The sequence below is a fragment of the Gasterosteus aculeatus genome, chromosome 10 (genome assembly GCF_964276395.1).
Source record: "Gasterosteus aculeatus chromosome 10, fGasAcu3.hap1.1, whole genome shotgun sequence".
In the NCBI taxonomy this organism is placed as follows: Eukaryota; Metazoa; Chordata; class Actinopteri; order Perciformes; family Gasterosteidae; genus Gasterosteus; species Gasterosteus aculeatus.
The window spans coordinates 14,063,688-14,086,255 of record NC_135697.1 but is presented as its reverse complement, the minus strand read 5'-3'; the positions used below and the strand labels follow the sequence as shown (position 1 = coordinate 14,086,255).

At 44.8% G+C, this 22,568-nt stretch overlaps 2 protein-coding genes across 5 annotated transcripts; one reads left to right on the top strand and one right to left on the bottom strand.

Annotated features, from left to right (window-relative positions):
- Positions 1–1,060: 1,060 nt before the first annotated feature.
- Positions 1,061–13,893, bottom strand: pkib (protein kinase (cAMP-dependent, catalytic) inhibitor beta). Of its 4 annotated transcripts, XM_078080882.1 has the most exons (4): positions 13,619–13,848; positions 4,811–4,917; positions 3,456–3,609; positions 1,061–2,956 (listed from the first exon to the last, which is right to left on the bottom strand). In XM_078080882.1, exons 3-4 carry the CDS (start codon positions 3,595–3,597, stop codon positions 2,874–2,876), a joined length of 225 nt encoding a protein of 74 aa, XP_077937008.1. In that variant the 5' UTR covers positions 3,598–3,609; positions 4,811–4,917; positions 13,619–13,848; the 3' UTR covers positions 1,061–2,873. The 4 variants fall into 4 exon arrangements, with proteins under 4 accessions (XP_077937008.1, XP_040044973.1, XP_077937009.1 ...); XM_040189039.2 differs by lacking the exon at positions 4,811–4,917 and having other exon boundaries at positions 13,619–13,893; XM_078080883.1 differs by lacking the exon at positions 4,811–4,917 and having other exon boundaries at positions 13,682–13,825.
- A 2,108-nt stretch (positions 13,894–16,001) lies between these two features.
- LOC120826613 (serine incorporator 2) lies at positions 16,002–21,346 on the top strand. The gene is made up of 10 exons (XM_040189056.2): positions 16,002–16,182; positions 18,200–18,361; positions 18,721–18,908; positions 19,080–19,159; positions 19,308–19,445; positions 19,650–19,819; positions 19,915–20,005; positions 20,100–20,259; positions 20,352–20,567; positions 20,665–21,346. The coding sequence occupies exons 1-10, from the start codon at positions 16,144–16,146 to the stop codon at positions 20,801–20,803; spliced, it is 1,383 nt and encodes a 460-aa protein (XP_040044990.1). The 5' UTR covers positions 16,002–16,143; the 3' UTR covers positions 20,804–21,346.
- The last annotated feature ends 1,222 nt before the right edge of the window (positions 21,347–22,568 follow it).

The following is a 22,568-nucleotide window of genomic DNA, read 5'->3' as shown; positions in this document are numbered from 1 at the left end:
GGAATCGAAAGAGTGCATCCTTATTTCACACCCAAAAATGTAACATATGCACCCAAAAAATCTTACCAAGTGCAAAATGATCAGAGAGAGGGAGACTCTATCACATGGATAGAGATATGCAGGTAGAAGAGTGTAGAACTTTTGTTATTCACTTTGACAAGAGCATAATACACTATCTCCAGATGTTATAATTAGTTGGAGGTAGTGCATAAACTAAATAATAAGAAAACTAATTACAACCACCATCATCATTGGACATTCAGCCATCATTCTTACAACTATTACAAAAAGTGAACAAAAATAATGAATTTTGCATTACACTTCTGTAACTATTAATATACAGTATGTATTATACTAATTATTGGACTCATAATGGACCATTTTCCTTGTTTTATTGGAAATTGAATAGAGATATCTTCTATCTTATACCACTCATCCCACTTTCATTTCATTATGTTATTATGCTATTAGCGGCTATTGTAGCGTTGAGCCGGTATCCTCAATCAGAATTAAGGTGCGAATTAATCTGCTTCTCCAACTCTTATGGATTATTTTCTTTGTCAAACTTTCACTCTTCATGCCCAACTGATGTTGACTCTTGTCACACAAAGGAATTCATCAGACTTTAAACAGCTGCCTCTGGAGACACCAGAAACTTTATACAATTTTTTAATAAATATATTTATTGCATAAATAAAAAAGTTTTATCTGAAAACAGACCCTGGTGTGTGCTTTGGAAGAATAACTCATTTTATAATTCCCAAACTCTTGGTCCAAGCATACAACGTGTGTGCTAGTGCTTTTATATTTTGAGCAAAATGTTCATATTAGAATGTTGACTTGAATACTATGACCGTTGAAATACAGCTAATGTTTAACACGGTCATCTCTGATTTTAACATGATATTAGGTGAGGGGCAATGACATGGGTTGAGCAGGTATTTAGTGAACCAAAGGATTGTTGAGCTTATTCGGTCTGGACCAAAGTGACCCGCTGACCTCCACACGCAGCCCTGAAAAAAGAAGTGCAAAAAAAATGAAATTATCCAACACACAGATGTTTATGTAAAGCTTGTGGTTTTAATATAGCAATTTCCACTCCCAGATAGAATCAACACAGGGGATTCAATCCAGCTAAGTAAAATATATGCACCACTTAGAGATCAGGACACTACAAAATACACATCTGAGTCATCCACCAACCCCCCCCCCCCAAAAGTGTTGATCCTAGTATTGTGTAGACAGTGAACACGAAGTACAGCATCAAAAACCGAGGCTGGGCAGCGTCACACCAGGCCTTCCTTGTTGCATTTGTGATACACATCCACATAAAGACACGGCCACCGATAAGACGGTTACAGAACAGCGTTTCCTCTACGGGTTCATTATGAGTACAGTCCGATAATCACACGAGCAGCATGTATGGCGCGCACGCGGGTTATCCTACAATACGGTATATTTACAGTAGCAGTGAGTGGAGGAGAGCCGCTTGTCGCGCCCCATTCACGGCCCTGTTTATGTGTCGATGAGTGTGTGAACAGGCTTTTCTCCTTGCAGAGAGAGGCAGAAGGCGAGCGCGCTGGCCTTTTTTTTTTTTATCGGTGGCCGAGAAAAAATCGCTCGGGCCCCCCGGGGGCCAGTGAGCGGGCATATGCAATGAGAAGCGCGTGCGAGGAGGCCGAGAGGCCCCCGCAGAGGTTCACGCGACGACGACGACGCGTCAGATCCGCGGATGCAAAGTTCTACAAAAGTGTTTTCTCTTTCATTTACAGTGCAAGCAGTGGAGACTGGTCGCGATACCTCCTATTGAAACCCAGGAAATATCCGTAGCCCGAAACAGTGGATAACAGTACGTCACAGAGAAAAGAACACAACACACGTTTGGGGCTGTGAGTTGCCACTAGGCACAGTAGAAGCAGCCTTGAGCAAAACGAAAAAAAAAAAAAAAAAAGGAAATCTTTTCTCTGTGTTATAATGAAGCAGCGTGTTCATTGCTGGCAGTGGGACACTTTTCTCTGAAGGAATGTCTCAAGATGTGGACGGTTCATCCACCTTATCACTTCTCGCCATTTAGACGCCTTAAAAAAATGGATGAAATCCCCCGTTTGCTGTTACCAGGATTCAAACAGTTTGCAATGGGGGGTAAAAACTCTACATTTGCAATGTAGACACACTGCACAACAGCCTCCGGTTTGAAAACGCACATTAGACTAAACACAGTTAGTGTAATAACAGGAGACGACACAGATAGTCTTCAATTTTCTTAAATCTACTGTTCACTTATGTGACATGTTTTTGCATCGAGCTGAATTAAAAAGCTTGGAGCCGCTACGGGCTGCTATCAAATGTCCTCCTACTGTACTCAATGTTTAAAAACACACATGAATACAGAACAAAAACTCCACAGGAAATGGAACACAGTTTTTTTTTCTATTAGGTTCCTGTTTTTCGTCAGTTCCAAATAAATCATACAAAAATTGTGTACAATCTGTCGGAGTCCCGTTTGATTCTCAGCGTGGTGAATGCGGCGAGTGGATCACTCACCCAGACACGCACGCACACGCACGCACACGTCTGACTCTTCTCAGATAGTGCTGCTGAGCGCCCGGCTGCAGTCCTGTGGGGAGGAGTGGATTTCGTCACTCTCCCTCCGTGGGGCGGCGGCTTCGCACGCAGGCCGACTCCCCGCAGATAATCTATCTCTCTCTCTCTCTCTCTCTCTCTCTCTCTCTCTCCCTCTCTCTCTCTCTCTCTCTCTCTCTCTCTTTCTTTCTCTCCCTCTCCCGCGGGTCGCCCTCTAACTCGTCCCGTCTCTCGGGTCATCTTTGCATGTCTCCGGGGAGGTAAGTAAAAAAAAAAAAAAAAAAAAGTCCCTACGATCCCTCCTTGTCCTCCGAGCTCTCCGGCGGCGCCGGAGGCCCCTCCGCCGTCGGGGACTGGGCCCCTCCCGGACCATCTGCGCACAAACCCCCCAAAAAAAGACATGTTAAAAAACGGTCTGCTGTTGTTGATGGACACAGACACTTCACAATTCTTTTTAATGAAATAATTTAAACTAAGAATAGTGTTTTCTATACAATAGAAAACACTATTCTTACAATAAGCTGCCATGTTTCTACAGAACAGATGAAAACAAAGAGGGCCGTAGTTCTTTGGCTTGATACTTTAAAATATATTTTCCTTACACATCCGTAACTAAACTGATCACGGGGATTGTTAGCTACGTACAAACAAACAAAAAGTTGAAACGTTTTAGGAGTACACAGAGATCATGAAGATAGACGGAGAGGCAGTATTAAATAATTATACACCTCAAACATCAGACACGGTCGACCTTTTCCCGGACTAAATCTGGTAAATTTAGCAAGATTACGACGTCAGGACGCAAACTACCAACTCAACTGAATGTCAGCTACATTTATGATAATGAAAAAGAAAAAAAGGCTGTACTTTACCTGTGAGGGACATTTCAGCCAGCTTGAGAGGGAGGTCGGCGGGGTTTACGCCTGCCGGTGAGCCCAGGATGTCAGGTAGGGCATTTCTCCTCCCCGAGCGCCCCGAGGAGGCAAAGTCCAACACCGGCTCCACTTCCGTCATCTCAGGAACCCTCTGCGATGAGAAGAGGGACAGAAAAGTGCTCGGTCGTGGCTCGATGTCATTCAGAACACCTTTCCGTGTTCGCAACACTGGAAACAACATTGACTGCATTTCAACGTAAACCGTCGTTCGTCTGTACGTTGGCCCAACTCCGCGTCTGATTGGCTACTACTTATTGCCTTCTTTGGTGGGGTTGAGGCATGAGAAGGGAGGTTGGTAAGGGGTGAACATATCAGGGACAGCCAATCAGAGGCAGAGGAGGGCGGCTTGTGTATGTTCCATCCCAGGCAGAAATAAGACATGCCATGCTGAACCTGACTTATCACTAAACATCACTGAGGTGGTGTCGAAGGAGGAGGCACCTTTGGCTCAGTCATAAACAGCTAAACGCTTGTTCTCTCTGTTGCGTAACAAAGAGTTATGAAAGCCTTCTGATTACCAAACTGTCAGAGGTCACGGTCTGTTTACAGAGGTGGGGAAAAAGAGGACAAAGAGGCTACATTTCCTTTCTTCAAACTAGATAAGAGCTCGTAAATCTTATCCGGGATGTAAACACGGGGACTTTCTATATGAGGTCTTTGACTCGTCGCCCCTCGACGCGGTTATTTGGGCTTTCTGGCTGCTGCTCTGCAAGGGGAAACCCATGTAGCCTTGGTGGTTAACATGCAATTCAATTCAATGAAATTCAAAGATTTTATTGTCATATACACACCCCTGTGTATTGAAATTCTTATGCTTGCCTTTTCTGGAAAGCCGACCAATTTTAAAATTAAAATAAAAATACAATATTTACATAAATGTACATGAAATAAAAAAAGGCAGGAATGAGGAATGGGGAAATGTGCAAAACTGAGCAGGTTGTAAAAATAAATGAAATTAAATTAAATGTGTGCAATATAAATTAACAGCACAGTACAAGTGAAAGTCAAAAATACACAAAAACATTTTTAAAAAGCCGGCATTCTAGAGCGGAGCAAGCAAACACGTCTGCCACGGAGGGCGCCATCACTATATCTATATGCGCTGGAAACATCATGTTGACTTGGTGTTAGCTAATGAAATATCACTGGATGACTTGCTTCCAATGATGTAAATAACCTATAATTTACCTCCAAACACGTGTCTTTGCCCTGATACTTTTTACTGCATAACTGAGTATCCCACATTTTAAGTTGCACAGAGCACGACAGAGGCCATTTATCTGAAGACAAACCTTCTCTGTTTAGTGATGTGAGCGTCGGGTGAGAGGATTTATCACTGAAGCAGAGGATGTGTCTTTCTGGTCTCATGGCAACCAGCAGCTGGGGAGTCCGCTCCGGGCTACGCTGGTGACAGGCAGAATTACATCCCTTGTTTCCCACAACTCCACACACACACACACACACACACACACACACACACACAGCCAGCTACTGTTGCTATGGCAACAGTAGAGAAAAAGCACCACTGGCAGGTAAACACACGACTGAATCCCATTCTCTCGCTATCTCACTTTCTATTCCCAGTCTCCCCCCTTTTTGTTGTGTTGCCTGGCTTTAAATAACCGAACCGTTCCGTGGAGCAGAATGCCGTATCCCATCCCGCGCTTCCCACAAGGCAGCGATGAACTCACAAACATGCGCGATTTAGATCTCCCCAACGAGGGCCACAGGTTGTCCATCTGTTAGCCTTAAGCACGGTTGTGACACAGCCATGGAGCTCATCGAAGCCAAAATAGTGAAATGTGACCTATATTGTAAAATAACTGAGTATTAGAAGATATTTCCTCTAAAACGTTCACACAAAATTCCATGAGACCCTGCAGAGGGTGAAGAATGGGGAGGGCAATGTCAACACAATTATTTTGTAGCCTCCGCGTGGCTTTCCTTGATTAAAAGGCAACAAATGAATTGTGGTTCCTGCTATTGCATTACATGATTGATAATAGCAGATATAACGTTTATGGTTAGGAATCTGTTTGTCCACCTTCCCACACTGCATTTTTGTGTTTTGTTCATTTTTTTCTACAGTATTAATGACTATTAATTATTATGTGCTATTTACTGTTGTGCCCCGTGGAACATTCTCACAATGGTCAAATTAGGGCCACGATTTAAATACTACGGTCATGAATCTTTTTAAAGCATTCGTTTAGAATCTTTTGATTTGGTCTCTTTTTTACATTTATTTTATTGTGTATATATCATTATTTGGATGTATTTTATGTAATATCTATAATTGGAAAGTTACATATGAAAACTAAACATTTTTTTGTTGGAAACAAAAGCAAATTATTTGAATGGATTTGAAAGCATTGCTTTGATTTGCATTGATAAGGATTAAATGCATAGTTTCCACTTTCGAATGACTGTTTTGTAATTTTGGTAAAAACTCCATTCAGAGTCCATTCAGCACCTTTTATTGAATGAAATACCAAGGACATGGCCTCAGTGTCCTCAATGATCGCCGTTGTGCCTCTGATGTTAGATCACTGTTTACAGTGAAGCGCCATGTGGCGGCCTTTCAGTAGTTGGATCTTATTGCAGGCGTCCGGAGATGCCAGGACAATGTTCCAGTTTCCCTTCTCCGGCCCCACGTGTCAAAGCTGCTCTGTCCTGGAGCGCTTAAACTCAAAGCCCGACAATAGGAGTCTAATAATGGCCAAGCAGCAGGGGGCGGGGGGGGGCGCTTCGCACCGCTCGTCTCTGATGTTGCTTCTGTCCATGCGAGATGAACGACCGATTTATCTGTTAATTAAAACCAGGCTCTGGCTGAAGGTAACTTGCTACGGTGTCGCGTTGCTATTGATCCTACTCGATACTGTCCACCATCACCCACAGCCGACAGCTGATGTAGTTCAGTCTGCACAACCGTATTTTTATGGGTGAATACGAACAAACAAACACATTCCAAAAAGCATCGCCTGTTAGTAGCAGAACTACTAGTGTCATTAATAACCTCCATCTGTCCTAATTAGAACATCTGTTTGGTAACTTTTAGAAGTCCTCCGGATTAAGTGTTGACCAGGCGGAGACCGGTCTTCTGAACAGGTTTATTTTAGCTGGTAATCCTACCGCAGTTTAGACAGGATTAGCTTGTCAAGAACATTGACCTAGATACCAAGATGTCCGGGCCGCGTCGGCCCGACGCGGGAACGAGCCGCAGGTACGTTAAGAACCGGCTTTTCATTAGAAAGAACCGCCAGGGGTCGAGGGTTGTTTACAGGGCGGGTTCAAGCATGTCAAGTAGAACAAGAGGACGAAATCTCTTCTTTGACACTGCAAATATCTGACAGCTCTTTTAAATAAGAACTTCCAGAAATGCTGCCAATTGCCTTCTCACATGAAGGGAGGAAGCTTCCTGCACCACGGACAGCGCTGGAAACCAAACGGGAGCTCGATAACGAGCCTCTTCTGTTACGTGCAGAAAATGTCAAAAACAAGCTCTGTTAAAGAACCTATTAGAGACAAAAGTTGATGCCGTGTCTTGAAACAGTCAGGGTCCAAAGTACTGGTCAGCTTTTTGGTTATAGGCTTAAAAGAATTTATCAGAAACTATTAGATACAATATTAAAATGATTATTCCGTTAATAGGTCATCTTTAACAAATGGATGATTCGGATGCCTAAAAGAAGCTTTTAAGGAGCCACATACTGCAATTGCATGAACTAAGTTGTTTTGAAAATGTCATGTCCATTAGAGTCAGTGGCTTATGTCAGAATAAATGTGACTTGAGTGATTGCAGACACTTGGAACAGGGTTGTTTAGCAATAAACCAGGACTCAGTACTGAGAAAACCACTCTAAACGGGTCAGGAAAACTCCATCGTCTGATTCTCAATCATTACATTTTAAATGAAACTTTAAAGCATAATCTCATTTCTTTGTTTTTGCTCGGTTGAAAATGCATTAGATTAGATTGTGGCAAAACATATTTTTATCATGAACATCTCCGACTGAAGCAACGTGAAAACAGTCCATGAAATAGTAGTAAAAGACGAGATGAGTGGGACGATCTATGTAGTGGTGCATTTATTAAAAACTGTTACATAAAAACATCAAAAGAAATATGGACACAAAACATAAGCGTTTGGAAATCATCTAAAACCAATTAGTGTGAATAGTTAGAGGCTTCTTAATCAAAATTCAAAGAATATGCAACCTTTAATTCATATGGTTACCACAGGCGTTGTCAGTTTTGGGGGAAAAGTTATTCAATGTGAAAAAACGTAATCTTATTTTATCGACCAAAACAACCATGTTGTCACCCAGGAGGAGGCGTCCTAACATATTCAGTACAAAAATGTCAGCGGTATCAATCAAATCTTTCCTCTCTCGTAAACAAGAGACAATGATATATATATATATATATATATATATATTTTCTTGCAGCAAAGCAGCCTGCAGCCCGAGGCTGACCTCTATTCTGCTTCTCATCAGTCCAACACTCAGCGTGTGACAGTCTCTGCACACGCTGCAGCTCCACCGTAGTCTCTTACCTCACAAATCACCCAATAGAACGACTGAGCAGGCTATTACGTTACATTAAACACCGTTGGATTTTCCTGTTAAATTACAAACTGTCGCGGTTGAGGTTTTCCAGCGACAGAGCGCTGGGGCTGATTTACCCTCTTTATTATGCCGTCCTGTTCCAATGCTTTACCTGATAACCAGGGAGTGGGAGTAGTAATAGAATAGCTCCAGACAACCTTCGCCACATTCAGAGCGCGGTCATGACATCACTTGGTTATCATGGCTTTGGACGTTCAGGTCAGAAAGCGGCGTGCCCGAGCGATGTGGCACTGCAGAAGAAACGATGTTTACACAGCCGGCGCAGACGCGAGACGCTTTAGATGAATAAATAATGCCTGGGATTAAGTCCCTCGCTATTTTTAGTCCCTCTTACCCTGTGATTATTCCATGTCCTTTCCCCACTTTTTTCACTGTTATCCTAAAGCGCAACATGCTCTAGCTGCCATGGAAACGGCAATATTATATAGCTAGCTATAAAGTGGAGGAGGGGCGCCAAGGAAGAGGTAGAATATCTATACAAAACTGTTGTTACAGCAAAGTGAGACTTAATGGGAACAAAGTTCGGGAAAGGTATAAGCAATGAAAATAATCCAGCAGCACAACAATACCTGAATGTGGGAAGACTACAGGATGACTGTTGATGAAACATATGTAGACTAAATTGAGGAAGAGATGCAACATTTATGTTGCAAAAGCAGAGATCTATTCAGGGCAAAACGATCAAGTTATATGCAAAATACGGCGACTGAGGAAATATGTGAGAGCTGCAGGCTGTGCTCATCACACTCACAGGTTCACAGAAAGTCATGCATATGTAAAACCGGAGGAAGGTGAAGTGCAGCTCTGATATCAGGGGTTGATTTTCAAAAAAGGCTGCCTTTAATTTACAGTGATAGCAGCTGAGGGAAAAGAAATAGAGAGAGAGAGAGAGAGCGAGAGAGAGACTGATCTAATGAGACAGCGTAATCACAGCCTCTCTTTACGATGGCTCAAACATCCTGGGCAGATCCTTCCGTCTTCTCTCTGATCGGCGCAGCCCTTTTTCTCTCTGGCTGTCTGCTCTCATGCTTCAGAAGACAGGAATCACAGAGAAAAATGCATCAGCGCAGGCTTTTACTTTGTAGATAAATTGCTTGTGTGTCTGTGTAGGGGGGGGGGGCAGAGGGGGTCGTTCTCATTTTGAATGAGAAATTCTCCACGGTCTTGTGCTACAGGTCTGTGCAGTTATTGTAAAAAAAAAAAATGTCTTTTTCTTCCAGGACAAGATGAACCATTTCCCCAAGAATCCAATGAATGACTATTTTCCGATCAATAGTCTTACCAACGTTATTGCGGTATGAGACACAAAGTTTTAAACAGTTACGCAAGTGACTCTCCTAACACTCCTGACACGAGGTTAAAAGCGGCCGCTGATACCATTCTGTATCATTCATTGTTTGCGGGCGCGCGGGTCCAAACAGGGAGGAGGACAATGTGCCCTCCACGTTGCCAAACGTGAGACAGATTGAGCGGGTTCCCCAAGGGTCAATCACGACAACAGAGCAGCCAGCTACTCACAGCAATTAACCCACTTGACTTGAGAGCTGTTGAGACTCCCTGTCCTCGGGGACGATCAGACGGACAGAACGTGTCCAGCAAGAAGAGACTGTCCGGCTGGACAGCTAGAACTGTCAACCCGAATAATGTGATTCAGCTGCTGTAGGAGGGGAAATGGCCCTCCAATTTGCTCCATTGGAAACTCTCTAATAGGAGCGAGTCAACGACACAGATTCTGCCCTCCGACTTCACGTCTCGCCTGTATGGTTCTGAAATGTTACAAGCTCGCTTACAAGAATTGTATCAAAGAAAGACTTCTTTTAAATCAGGATGGATGCAATTAAAGAATGAAAAAAGTCTGACCATGAATCCAACGCCAACGTATTTGGGTTTGATGAACGTCTCTCGAGCTGAAAGTTGCTCATCATGAGCTCATCTTCAAAGTAAATACCTTTGTCTCCAAGAACACAAAGATGAATGAATTTAAAAACAACGGCAGAGACTAAAAAGTGCCACGCGCCCGTTACCGGCTCGTTGCCGCCAAAAACGAGGAAATATACTGTATATTTGGCATCACATCTCAAGGTAAATCAGCATGAGCTAATTCTTCCAATACCAGCGTCCGTTCGCTGGGGCCCGGGGTAATAAGTCTACACATGTCCGCTACAGGTTCGAACTAGAGCGCCATGGCGCCGCGCTGCCCGGGTGGTTCGCGGCTGCACGTGGCTGCTCCTGCACGCCGGGCCTCCAGCACCTTCTGACAGCATCCCCGGCAAGTGAGGCATCGGCTGAGAGACACACACACACACAATAGGATGCTATAAAAAGGCCGCAAAAACAATGCCACCCTGCATCAGCGCAAGCGTGGAGCTCTTGGGTGTTGCGTTAGTGTTTGTGACTGAAGCTGCAACTGAAGGAGGATTTAGCGTCCAACAGTAGAAATCCTGGAATTTCCACTCTTCTTTGCATTGACTGCCATCGGGGCAACATTTACACAGGTACATACATAACATTGATTTACCAAACACGTCCTACAGGTCCATGTGGAAAATCCTTTTTGTGTCCCTCCCAAAAATTCAAGACTTCAGATGTTGCGTTACTATCACATAGGAGGAAAGAAACGTAGCGATTCCCTCAAAACTGCTTCGGAAGGGAAGAATATGTGCGGTTCGAATGCTCTTCCCGGACTCCGGACAAAAGCTGCAGGCGATCAGGCTTGCGTTATTTCTTTCTGGCGGATGAGAATTGGAATGTTTAAATTTCCCCTTAAGCTGCTTTTTGAAGATGCAAAATGTGCAAAGCTTCCAGGTGCAGCTGTGTAGAGGCAACTTCAGTGGGGACCACGTTCGATGGCGCCCATTGAAACTCATTGAACAAACGGCAATTGCACCTCTAACCCTCTCACAGCTTCTCTACCTGCCAATCGGCTGCACGAGCTCTTCAGATGACGAAAAGCGAAATAACAAAAAGGGTTTTTTGAGATGCCGTGCCTCTTTCCGGGGCAGACGGAATTCCACGCGGTAATTACACCGGAGGGGAAACAGAGCAGCGGATTCTGTTGTCTGGTCTGATACGCTGAAAAGGTCACTGATCCGGGGAATGAACGGACGCCTCGGGAATTACAATGAACCCTTTGTCTCCGCAGAGGAACCTTTCCCGTCTCACCTAGCGTCCCTTTCTCACCTAATCAGTATGGAGAGGCTGGCGGCAGGAGAGACGACATCGACGGGGGGGAAAAAGTCTGTCGGGTTAAACCGCCAACCCGTTGCCTGTCGCCAGGCTGGGGCCTGCTGGGAAAATGGACGCCTAACGGGGGCCGAAGGTCAGAGCGTTCTGACACAGCTTCGCGGGGAACGTGGTTTCCCGTCTACGTCTCTGCGAAACATCGCATCCGTCCTGCGGACAGGTGCCCGAGAGGGTTGACTGACGTGTTTTAATGGCGGAAAGATAAGATGGCAGCCGGCCAGTGGTCACGGTAAAGGGCAACGGGCGGTACGGAAGCACCGGCTCGGACTAAACTCTTGTAGGTCACCGGTCAATACATCGCAGTAATGAACGACTGGAATTTGGCGTCGGCATATGCTGGTTGTTCCCATCATCCGAGCGGCGAAGCCCACAATCAATGGCAATTCAATTTGCCGGGTGGTGAAATTATAAGCGAGAGGCTTGTTTATCTCGCCGCGATGCAAAGACACAAGTTTCAGAGCTGAACAACACTAGTTTTATTGCAGACAGAAGATCTATAAAAAAAAAAACAAATTAAAAAGCATCAATTGACTACGGGGAAGATACGGGAATGTTTGATCGGGGCAGAAATTGGAGTTTTAGAAACAAAGTGCAAAGCAGCCTCATCTTCTGGCTCTGGCATGACGTCACCATTTTAATTGTGCTCACATAGCTCTTGTTTGGGTTTATCGTCTAGAATTGTAATTACTATGAAATACATGTACAGTATGCAGGTCTATTGTTTGACCATTGACTGTAATTTGTTTGTTTGATCAAGCACCTCCAAAAAAAAGACGAGCGAAAAGAAAAAGTCCAAAAGCTGTTTGATTGAGGAATGCAGGACGCCGTCTTTGCTCTTCGATGACGGAAAGTGATTCGGTGAAGATAAGCTGCTCAGACGTCATTAGCAGGTTTTATAGGAAGGGCAGTTACCTGTTTGCCGATCGCAGTGGCAGCCTTTGTTCCTCGTAAAAGAAAAAAATGAGGCTGACGTGACGTGAGGTTTCAGCGATAAAGGCCGGCACCTCTGGAACTCCACCGTCGGAGCAACGGGTGGGCGGCGAGCGCCCGCTGTGATGTCATCATCCGCCAGCCGACGCTTCGCCCGGTTAACGCGCAGTGACGCCTTGGCTTTTCCGAGAAAGAGCGAGACGCGGAAGGGGAGCAGATGATGATGATGATGATGATGATGATGAGGAAGTGGGATGATTCACTTCAGCAGAAGAGAGCAGGATGCCAGCGAAGCGCCTTCACTTCCCCCGACGAACTAGGAACTATGGGGAAGTTTAAGTTTGACTCCCTCATGTCTACAATGCCGCTCCTTCATGGACATGGATCAGGGTGGTTAGGGTTACAAAATGTCTACTTTCTTTGAAAAATATGAAGGGATGAGCCCAGTTTTGTTTTTTGAAAAAAAACTTGGAGGTGACCAGTCTGGCAGTCTGGCTGAAAAAAATGAATTTCAGTCAGACACTGAACCTAGACCAGAGAAACAGACTGGGTAAAATACGAATTACCTCATGCATATGCTGATAATTAACACCGGGTGAAATTATAAATTAAAAGGAGGTGCCGTGGAGCATTTAGTGACTATTAAAAGCAGGGAGGATGTGCGAGTACGCCTGCAGAGCCAGACCTCACGTCCCTCACTTGACATTGTGTAATGATCAACTCAAGAGAACGTTCGAGAACGGCAGGATTATAATTGCTACACAAAAGCCCTCGGTTTGAATTCAGGGCCTTTTTTGGAAACATTTTCAGCTCCACATTTCACCACAGCAAGACAACCGAGGCTCGTTCACAGGGCTTCACGCACATGGAACTCGAGTAGTCTAAATCAGTGGTCCCCAACCTTTTTGAAAAAGGTAGGGGGGGCTGTATGATGACCTGAAGGTCACGGTTTGAGCACCTAAGCAGATAATCCAGCTGTTCCACATGATGCTGTGAGTCCACGTGGAGGTGGCAGGTGAGCTGCTGGAGTGGACTGCAGGTATAAATAGCTCACACGAGGATGTGTTGTTTCAGCTCCTGTTGTTTAGTTTGTTTGTCAGTTTCAGAGCAAACGATGGCTCCAGCCCAACTGATAACACCCCCACCCCTCCACATCCCCCCACACCTGCACGGCTACGGTAACCTGCTGCATGCATTCGCTCCGTCCGTTCGGGGGGGATCACCGATAGCCTCTCCGATGACCTACCTGTGGAGCAGGACAGGTGCCTGTGGCGTATGTGCGCAGCGACGGACACTCACCAGCTGATTTCAGTGCGCCTTTTGCAGAGCGAACAAAAATAAAAAAAAGAAGAAAACCCCCACCGAAGTCCGAAGTTTGCGGCTACCCGCCGGACAACGTCTCCTGCAGGGAAGAAGAAGGGTTCGCGGGGTCCGTCCGGTGAGACGCGTCCCACTGCTTCATTACGGCTGAACCCGCTGGACCCGCGGCATCGTGCACTGCACCGCGCTGGCACGCGCACACAGACAGCCGAGCACGGCGCGCCCGGTGCGCGCAGCAACAAGGGAGGAGCGTCAAGGTGCGCACACGCAGTGCGCGCGGGAAAGGGGAGGATTGGGCCTTCAGAGTAAAAGGTGTCTCAAACATGGCAGGGAACAAAAAACTAATGGTTTCAGGGTTTTCACAGAAATAATATGTATGTATTACAACAGGAGTCTGAGCATAACTAGTATGTGTTCATTTAAATTAGTTTGGTTGTGCTCAGTAACAGGTTGTTCTGAATAGCCCTAAAATCTGTGGCAATTTCTTCGGTGGGTGACACTTGAATCTCTCTGTATTTATAACAATACAATAAATACAAAACCAGACAGAAAGTCTTCTTTTCCAGGGGGGCAAATTATTAACATAGTTAAATGCTTTAAGAACACCAGTTTACCTGCTTTTCTAGGTTAACTGGTTAATCTACTCAAAGACGGAGAAGAAATGAATAGCCTATCGACTGGTAGGCCTTCAAATAGTTTGTTTTATTTTGAAGTCATTGTAGTGCAGTTTCCTGTGTGACTCTCCGTATTATTCAGGTTTTATCCTGCCGCTACTGCTCTAAGGTTTGTACCATTGTATTTATAGTAAGGGGTGCACCACGACTAAATATTTATATATCTATAAATGGAATCGGCTTTTGTCTTTTGTTAGAATCCAATTACTCAGTAATGTGTCCTCGGTCTTAGGTTATAGGCCCATGGATAGTAAACTGTACGTCTCCTCATCCCATTCTTATTACAGGGATAATGTAACTCAAGCACTTTAGTATAACTACTACCTTGGATAAAAACCCCAAAGCAGTGGTCCAGTTAAAGCAATGTCAACTGTGTTTTCACAAAGGGTTGTAATGGTTTCAGTCAGCAGGTTCTTTATATTACTCAATATTTTGATGCTCATAGTAGAACCCTTACATGTATATCATTAATTCACCTGTGCCACCTACAGAACACAAAAGGGAGCACATTGCATATTGTAGTGCTCCGCCTCACAGCCATCAGGTCCTGAGGTTATCACGAGAATATCAACCATAACGCAGAGGTGACTTAAATCAGTCCCCTGAGGATGTTGCTGTAATGAAGCAGATTAACATCAAATCCATCAGACTGCTCATTACCAAGGTGCATTCATGTGAACCATGGTTCAGCTGTTATTTTTATATCACTAGCTGCCACTGTTCAGGGTGGGGGACAAGGAGAAGCTTTATTTTTGCAGTGATTATTCACAGGTGAACACCTTCACTGTATCTCTGAAGGTCAGACACCAGCAGATGGAGGTTTGGTATCTGTTGTTTTGAACTCGCTCTGACTTTCCTTATCACTATTATTGTTTACCAACTGTTTGCTACTTTAATCAGCATCATTCTCAGTTGCTCTTATATGGCCTAATAATTACAGTGACTTTGAAATGGTTTTTCTTTTTGCATTTTTGTCTCATGCTTTTTCCTAGATGGTTTATAGACATAATTAAATGAGTTGTAATACATATACACACATAATTCTTTAGGGCATCATTGTTCATTTACACTAATTTTTTTTAGGTGCATTTCTTCCACGGTAGAGTCCTGTGCCTTCAACGTTCTGTGATTCGTTATAGGGATCATGTTGTCATTTAGAGGACAAGTTGAACGTTTCAAACTTTCATTTTTATTTTTCAGACTCTGAAACACAACATGAAGAGGTATCACAACTATGATTAAAAAAATGATACATGCCGGTAGTACAAATAATTTATTTTGCTTTGTGTTTGTGACAGCCACAGTAAATGTATTGGCCAGTTAGCTATGAATTATTGTGTTTTGGAATTAAATGTAATACATCTTGAATCGTATGTTATAGAGCTAATACATTATTTGACTATACGACGTGTTTTCTTAAGTTCCAACGCTTTAAGTATAACGATGTCATTTTTCCTATTTGCCCCAAACAATGTCGGAAAAACAAGTGCACTGTGCCACCAAAATAAAACTGAGAACGTATTCTTAGTCAGTTTATAGGGCAGCAATACCGCATTTGATAATACTGCACATATTTGTTGTGTTCTATGAAAAGATAATTGTCACCGTCACAATCCATAGACATACACATTAAAACACTGCCCCTCAGGTGCCTACGATTTAAATGACGAACGTGTACACGTGACACCAAGCTTTTATTTTGAAGAGGACACACGGATTTCTTTTTTGTCGTTTTAAATTACTTGACATCGCCATTTTGTCCCGAGTTTCTTCCTGAAGTTTTCAAGATTCCACTAATCTCGTCCGACTTGTGAATTGAACTAAACCGACATGGGGGCCTGTTTAGCTCTGGGTTCCCTTGCCAGTTGTGTAAGTAAACATTTACCGGTTGTGTTGTTTTTACTACATGGATTTAACTCTCATTATTTCTCGACATCTGTTAATTTGTTAATTTATCACGACGTTATTTACGTCACTATCGGCACACGACTTGTGCGACATTATAGTCCGTGTGAATAACGTTAGTTGTAAGACGTCAACAATAATATGATGTTATTTTTAATTGGCGTACTGTGGATGACTTTTAAATCAACTTGTGGCAAGTTCATTTGAATTATTTTAATCAGAATCGATGGGAAGCGTCGGTGGTTTGAATCGTACAGCTGCGTCCTTTTGCCATTTTAACTTTATGTACAGTTCACCTCCGAGGACATACTTGTGTTCATGTTTTTAGAATTAATCCGGTCAACATGTAACGTGTTAATGGGAATGAAATACAACTCTCTCGGTCCGAGGTTTAAACTGGTTTGTGTAAATGCGCCATTTCCGGGTTCTCCTCAGATTCCCGGGAGGGCCAACCAGCGCGTGCTGACCGGAATCATTGATTTACGTTTAAACCTCGATAACTATAAAAGAAGTGTGGCAACAAACCACAGGTTGTGAGCAAGTATTCACTTCCGGTTAATATTTCATTTAGCTCGTGTGATCATTTTGTGATTCTTGGTCAAATACGCCAACATCTGGACGATCAGGTGACTTGCTCACGTTAACTTGCAGTAAAAAGCTCCATAGTGTCAGGATCTCCAATCCCCCCGAGTTGGTTGATGAGAAGAATCGCAGCATCAATTAAAGTCAAAAGTTAACATTTATTTAGAAGAGAAAAAGATTACATGAGCAATTCTCCGCAGATATCTGGCTCTAACTATTGCCTATAGGCAGGAGGTCAAACACGGCGTAATGACGTCCCCGAGCAGTGAAAACGCTGAGTTTTTATACACATGTGAAGGGTAGCACACACACACACACACACACACACACACACACACACACACACACACACACACACACACACACACACACACACACACAAGATCATTCTCAGAGGCCGGTGCAAATCATTATTAATTGACATCAAGTAAAAACGTGGATCCGGAACGAAAGCTCCGAATAAGATATGAACCAAGGCCATGAACAGGAGTCCTTTGTTGCTCTCCCTTGCTCTCCCTTCTCAGTGCGCAGCTGCAAAGCAACATTTTGCACTTCAGGGTCAAATACAGGACACTTGAGACACGGCCTTAGCACAAAACAATGTTATAATATATTTTACCAGTACATGCATCTCACAATAGCGAAGATAAGGCTTATTACCAAGTCACACAATGGGGCAAGGATGCAATTTGGTTCTCTGATCTCAGATGCTGGAGCGTGTGGCACAGCTATAAATGTGCCACACGCCATTTAGATGAATCTCTAAAGGTGTGTTTTCACTATGACATTTTGATCCCCGTCGCATTGAGTGGGACCGGATGATGCGTCGGGGTGGAGCACTTTAGTTCGAAGTTAAAGAAGCTAAACCCGTCGCATGTTTAGCGTCGTCTAGACACACGCAGCCGTGCCTAAAGGTATTGTACCAATTGGGATTTGGACAAAGTACAACCATTTGCAACGGCGTTCTTCTCATCGTGGCTGTGTACACGTGACGGCGTACTCTTATGCATCCTCGTGCTTAGTGAAGGATGGCTGATCTCCGTGCCGACCTCCGCCTCGGTGCTTCTGCACGCCTCTCAGCGTTCTGCAACCTCGGCGCTCCTGTTCGCGGCGCCAGACGAGAGACGGCGGGGTTTGGAATGATGGCAGCTCTGATGCCGGGCCTGATTACCGCCTCCTTGAAAATCCTCCCTTGTCTTTTGCGTGGAATCGTGCGGACGGAGGCGAGGGACGGGCGCACTGAACGCAGACGCGGTGGGATTTGTTTGGCTGTTGTTGTTTTTTTTTTTGTCCCAACCGCCTTTGTCGCGACTCACGAGCCATGCGTGCCTTACCCAGACTATCCCAGACCCCAGAGATGAACGCCCTGCTAATTCCCTGGCTTGTCTCTCTTCTCCAGGCGTCATGTTTGTGTGGCTCGGCCTCCTGCATCCTGTCGTCATGCTGCCCGACAACCACCAACTCCACGGTGAGCCGGCTGGCCTTCTCCTTCCTGCTGCTGCTGGGGACGCTGGTGTCCATCATAATGATTCTCCCCGGCATGGAGGAGCATCTAAAAAAGGTACATTAGATATGACTGGATCGAGGTTACTGGTCCACAATGGGCTATTGCATGAGGCCCCTTTTTGGTCGTTTCATAAGGCCCTCGCATGCATCCTTGTATTTTTTCAGCCCACTTGTCATTTCCTATTCAAGGAAAATGACTGGAAAATGGTTTGAATTTGTTTCATAAGGCTGTAACCCGGCAACAGTGACGCTGTAGAGCAGCTGGCCAGGAGGCTTCTGTTATGCTGTTTTTCTTTTAGTAGTTTCATCATTCAAACATCATTCAATATTTTAAAAAAAAACATTTCTGATGACTCCGTTATATCCTCGCCCGTTGCCCACCCATTATTTCCTTTGTGTGCTTCACACCGTCAGATTCCAGGTTTCTGTCTTGGCGGGACATCCATACCCGGCATAGAAAACACGGTGAACTGTGACATCATCGTCGGCTACAAGTCGGTGTACCGCATCTGCTTCGCCATGACCTGCTTCTTCTTCCTGTTCGTCCTCCTCATGATCCTAGTGCGCAGCAGCAAGGACCCCCGAGCCGCCGTCCAAAACGGGTGGGTAGTGTCCCCTGCAGCCTCAGCACCAGAGTCCTGTATGATGAAGGCATGATGCCCCCTGCTGGCCAAACATGGGGGCTGCACCTCTAAGATTGTTATTTAAACAGAGCGCGTAAACACGGGGGGTTCTGTGCATATTTAGAATAACTTGACTTCTTTTCTCCTCAGTTTCTGGTTCTTCAAGTTGCTGCTGTTAATTGGCATAACAGTGGGAGCTTTCTTCATTCCAGATGGCATCTTTAACACAGGTATAAAGACCAGTTGTCTTGGTAGTAATTTGCTAGTACTTGCAGTTTGTTTTCTAGTGATGTCTCTTCTTTTTTTTTTTTTTTTTTTTTTTTTAATGGCACATACTACACCAAGCTACTAATCACCTTCTCTTTCTGATGTCCTCAGTGTGGTATTACTTTGGCATGGTGGGGTCCTTCTTTTTCATCACCATCCAGCTCATTCTGCTGGTGGACTTCGCCCATTCCTGGAACCAGTCCTGGGTGGACAAGGCCGAAAATGGAAACTCCAAATTCTGGTTGGGCGGTAAGGTTTCAACAGAACGAAGAGAGTCCTCAATTTGAATGTCAACATTATCTGATAGTTCCAAAGTTTTTGATACAACCCTGAGTCATATTGGTGAATCCCTCAAATTCATCTGTCACTACATCGAGTGTCCGTAGTGCGTTGTGAGTGAGGGGTCTTGCTTTGTCGAATGATGGCGGTCTTCACTGCTGTTTTGCTCTTCAGCCCTGCTGACCATCACCCTCATCTTCTACGCCTTGGCTTTCACCTGTGTTGTGCTTTTCTACGTGTTTTATACACAACCCGACGACTGCACCGAGCACAAGGTCTTCATCAGCCTCAACTTCATATTCTGCGTCATCGTGTCCATTGTGGCCATTCTGCCCAAAGTCCAGGTAGTAGAAGTGATATGCTAATATGACATAAGGAGGTTTTGTTCAACCGGCACAGTGATTTGTTTGCTAACTGCTCTGATTCCCTGTCGCCACAGGAAGCTAACCGCTACTCAGGCCTCCTGCAGGCCTCCTTCATCTCCCTTTACACCATGTACATCACCTGGTCGGCCATGAGCAACAACCCCAGTAAGTCACTGCTCTTTAATTCAGACCTTTGGGGCTGTAGGAAGGAGGACAGAAATCCCGCCCCTATAACCGCTCTCCTTGTTTCCCGCCTCAGACCGGCAGTGTAACCCCAGCCTGCTGGGTTTGGTCCAGCCCGCTGATGCAACACCAGCACCGGGACCTGCTCCGACCAAGGCCCCCACCACCACGCAGTGGTGGGACGCGCAGGGCATCGTGGGATTGATCATTTTCCTGTTCTGTACCCTTCTAGCCAGGTATTTGAGTTGAGAAAATGAACGATGCAGAGTAATAAGGTTACATTTCCATGCGTTTCCACGTGACATCTCGTGCTCCTCCCCCGACGCAGCATCCGCACCTCCAACAACGCTCAGGTGAACAAGCTGCTGCAGACCGAGGGGGGCCAGGAGCCCATCGTCGAATACGGGACGGCGGGGGGGGAGGATGGGGTCCGACGGGCCGTGGACAACGAAGAGGAGGGAGTCACCTACAACTACTCCTTCTTCCACTTCAGCCTGTGTCTGGCCTCCCTCTACATCATGATGACTCTCACCAACTGGTACCAGTAAGTATCAGGTTTTTTTTAGCCTCCCCCCCCCGGGGGCTGAATCTCCTGCCACCGAGACACCTCGTCTCTGATTTTGGTTTCTCTGGTTCATCAGTCCCGACACCGACTACCAGGTCATGCAGAGCACCATGCCGGCCGTGTGGACGAAGATGGCGTCCAGCTGGTTCGCCTTGGGCATCTACCTCTGGACCCTGGTGGCGCCGCTGGTGTGCTCCGGCAGAGACTTCAGCTGAAAGCACCTTTAGTTTTTATAAGAAAACCCGCTTATGCTTTAAAATGTATTTGTGCCTTTAACTCCACATTTACAATTTGAGATGCTTCGTTTTTCCTAAATGTTGATTTCTGGGGCTTCGAGTTGAAACAAGCATCAGCTTTTGTGAGTTTATTTTCAATCAACCGTTTTCCAACCTCAGGTCATTTGATATCGTTCACTGTTACAAATATTAACATTTTAGAGCAACGTTCCCATTTATGTATGACAAGACAAAATGCACCTTAAATGGTCTCTTTGGGGAATTGATGTTTTGGCTTTGCTACACTACATTTTTTGAGCGGTTTATGCTTCTTTCATCGGTTTGATATTACTGAAGGATGTTGTACAGATTTCTATTCTTTTTTTTTATGATACAGCTTTGCCAAATTCTATAACAACCACGCCTTATTTTCTTTGCACAGAATTGCGCATTTTGAAAACAATTGAAGTGTAACGATGCGTCCTGAATGTACTACGTGTGTTTACCTTTCATTTTAATCAATAAAGTTGACCTTCTGTTTAATGTATTGTGTACAAATATGCTGTCCTCTAGGTAGCGCTGTGGCCCCTCAAATTTGACATTTAAAGGATGTAAACTGGATTTGATGCTGTACGATGTGTTTTGACACGTGAGCTGTAAGATATCTCGACTTAGTCTTCACTGCCTTGTGAGTGGAGCCAGATTTTATTCAGAAACGGCAACGTCATCAAGTCTGCAGGAGGGATTTCCAAATGCTCCACTGCCCACCCCCTCTCCCTTGTGATGTGATTTATTGTGTTCCTTCGATGCAGGGTTCCCTGGTGTGCGCCGAGACATTTTGCTTTTTATAAATGCAAATGTCTTTCTGGCTCTAGGTGTGCAGTTTGCATTCAGCGGGTTATAGCTTTTAATGTATTTGTGTCAAGAAAAAATCAAATCTGCCATTTCATACTTTTTGCTTTCTGATGTGAACGTCTTCTAGGCTCTTTCCTCATAAGATAAGAGGTTATTTAAAAGTATGTTTTAACTTTTTTGTAAAAAAAAAATAGCTTGGATGTCAAAATAAATAAAATAAATATTTGATTAATAATATCAATCAATAAATATTTTATTTTCCATCTTTAATCTTAAATGTTTTAAATCTATACATTTCAATATATGACAGTCTGACGGCCGTCCTCTGTTTACCTTTTTCTTTTTTTACCCCTTGATACTTCAACTGTTTAAAACATCCCTTTGCAATGACTTGTGGGTAATTACCTCGGGCAAAGTCAGCCTTGTATGCCAATTTACGAAAAGGGCCCAAAAAAAAGCCAGCATGTGATCCTCAAACACTTTGCAGAATGACAGCACCGAACCCTGTGCACGGTACGCGCGCGCCTCAGGCTGCGATCCGGTTCTGCAGAATTGTGACCCGGTGCAGCTTTGAGCAGCGCGCTGACCCGGAGCCGTTACGTAATACCGACCGAGGCAGCGGATCGGTTGCGTAAGCCGGCGGTAGGATCCCGTGCGCCCCGTGCTGCTCCGCCTTGCAGTGTTCGGGGTATTCCGGGCCTTGCGCGCCCCCCCCCCGGGGGGTCCTTTTCTTTTGTATCATCATCAACAACAGCAAATGCGCCTCCTCCTTGGAGGGTTCCAAGCGCACGACGACCAGGTTAGAAAAACACAAGCCACACGGAGCCGTGACACATCTGGAGCCCCGATGGACCTCATTAGACGCGCGATGTTCGCCTCACAGTTGTTATCGCGGGTTAAAAAGGCGCGA

Excerpts from the sequence above, each read along its gene's own strand:
- pkib (XM_040189039.2), bottom strand. The coding sequence starts at position 3,597 with ATGACGGAAGTGGAGCCGGTGTTGGACTTTGCCTCCTCGGGGCGCTCG. Across the intron at positions 2,957-3,455 it reads GGCTGAAATGTCCCTCACAG|ATGGTCCGGGAGGGGCCCAG; the intron begins GTAAAGTACAGC and ends GTTTGTGCGCAG.
- LOC120826613 (XM_040189056.2), top strand. The coding sequence starts at position 16,144 with ATGGGGGCCTGTTTAGCTCTGGGTTCCCTTGCCAGTTGT. Across the intron at positions 16,183-18,199 it reads TGGGTTCCCTTGCCAGTTGT|GCGTCATGTTTGTGTGGCTC; the intron begins GTAAGTAAACAT and ends TCTCTTCTCCAG. Across the intron at positions 19,160-19,307 it reads AGATGGCATCTTTAACACAG|TGTGGTATTACTTTGGCATG; the intron begins GTATAAAGACCA and ends TGATGTCCTCAG.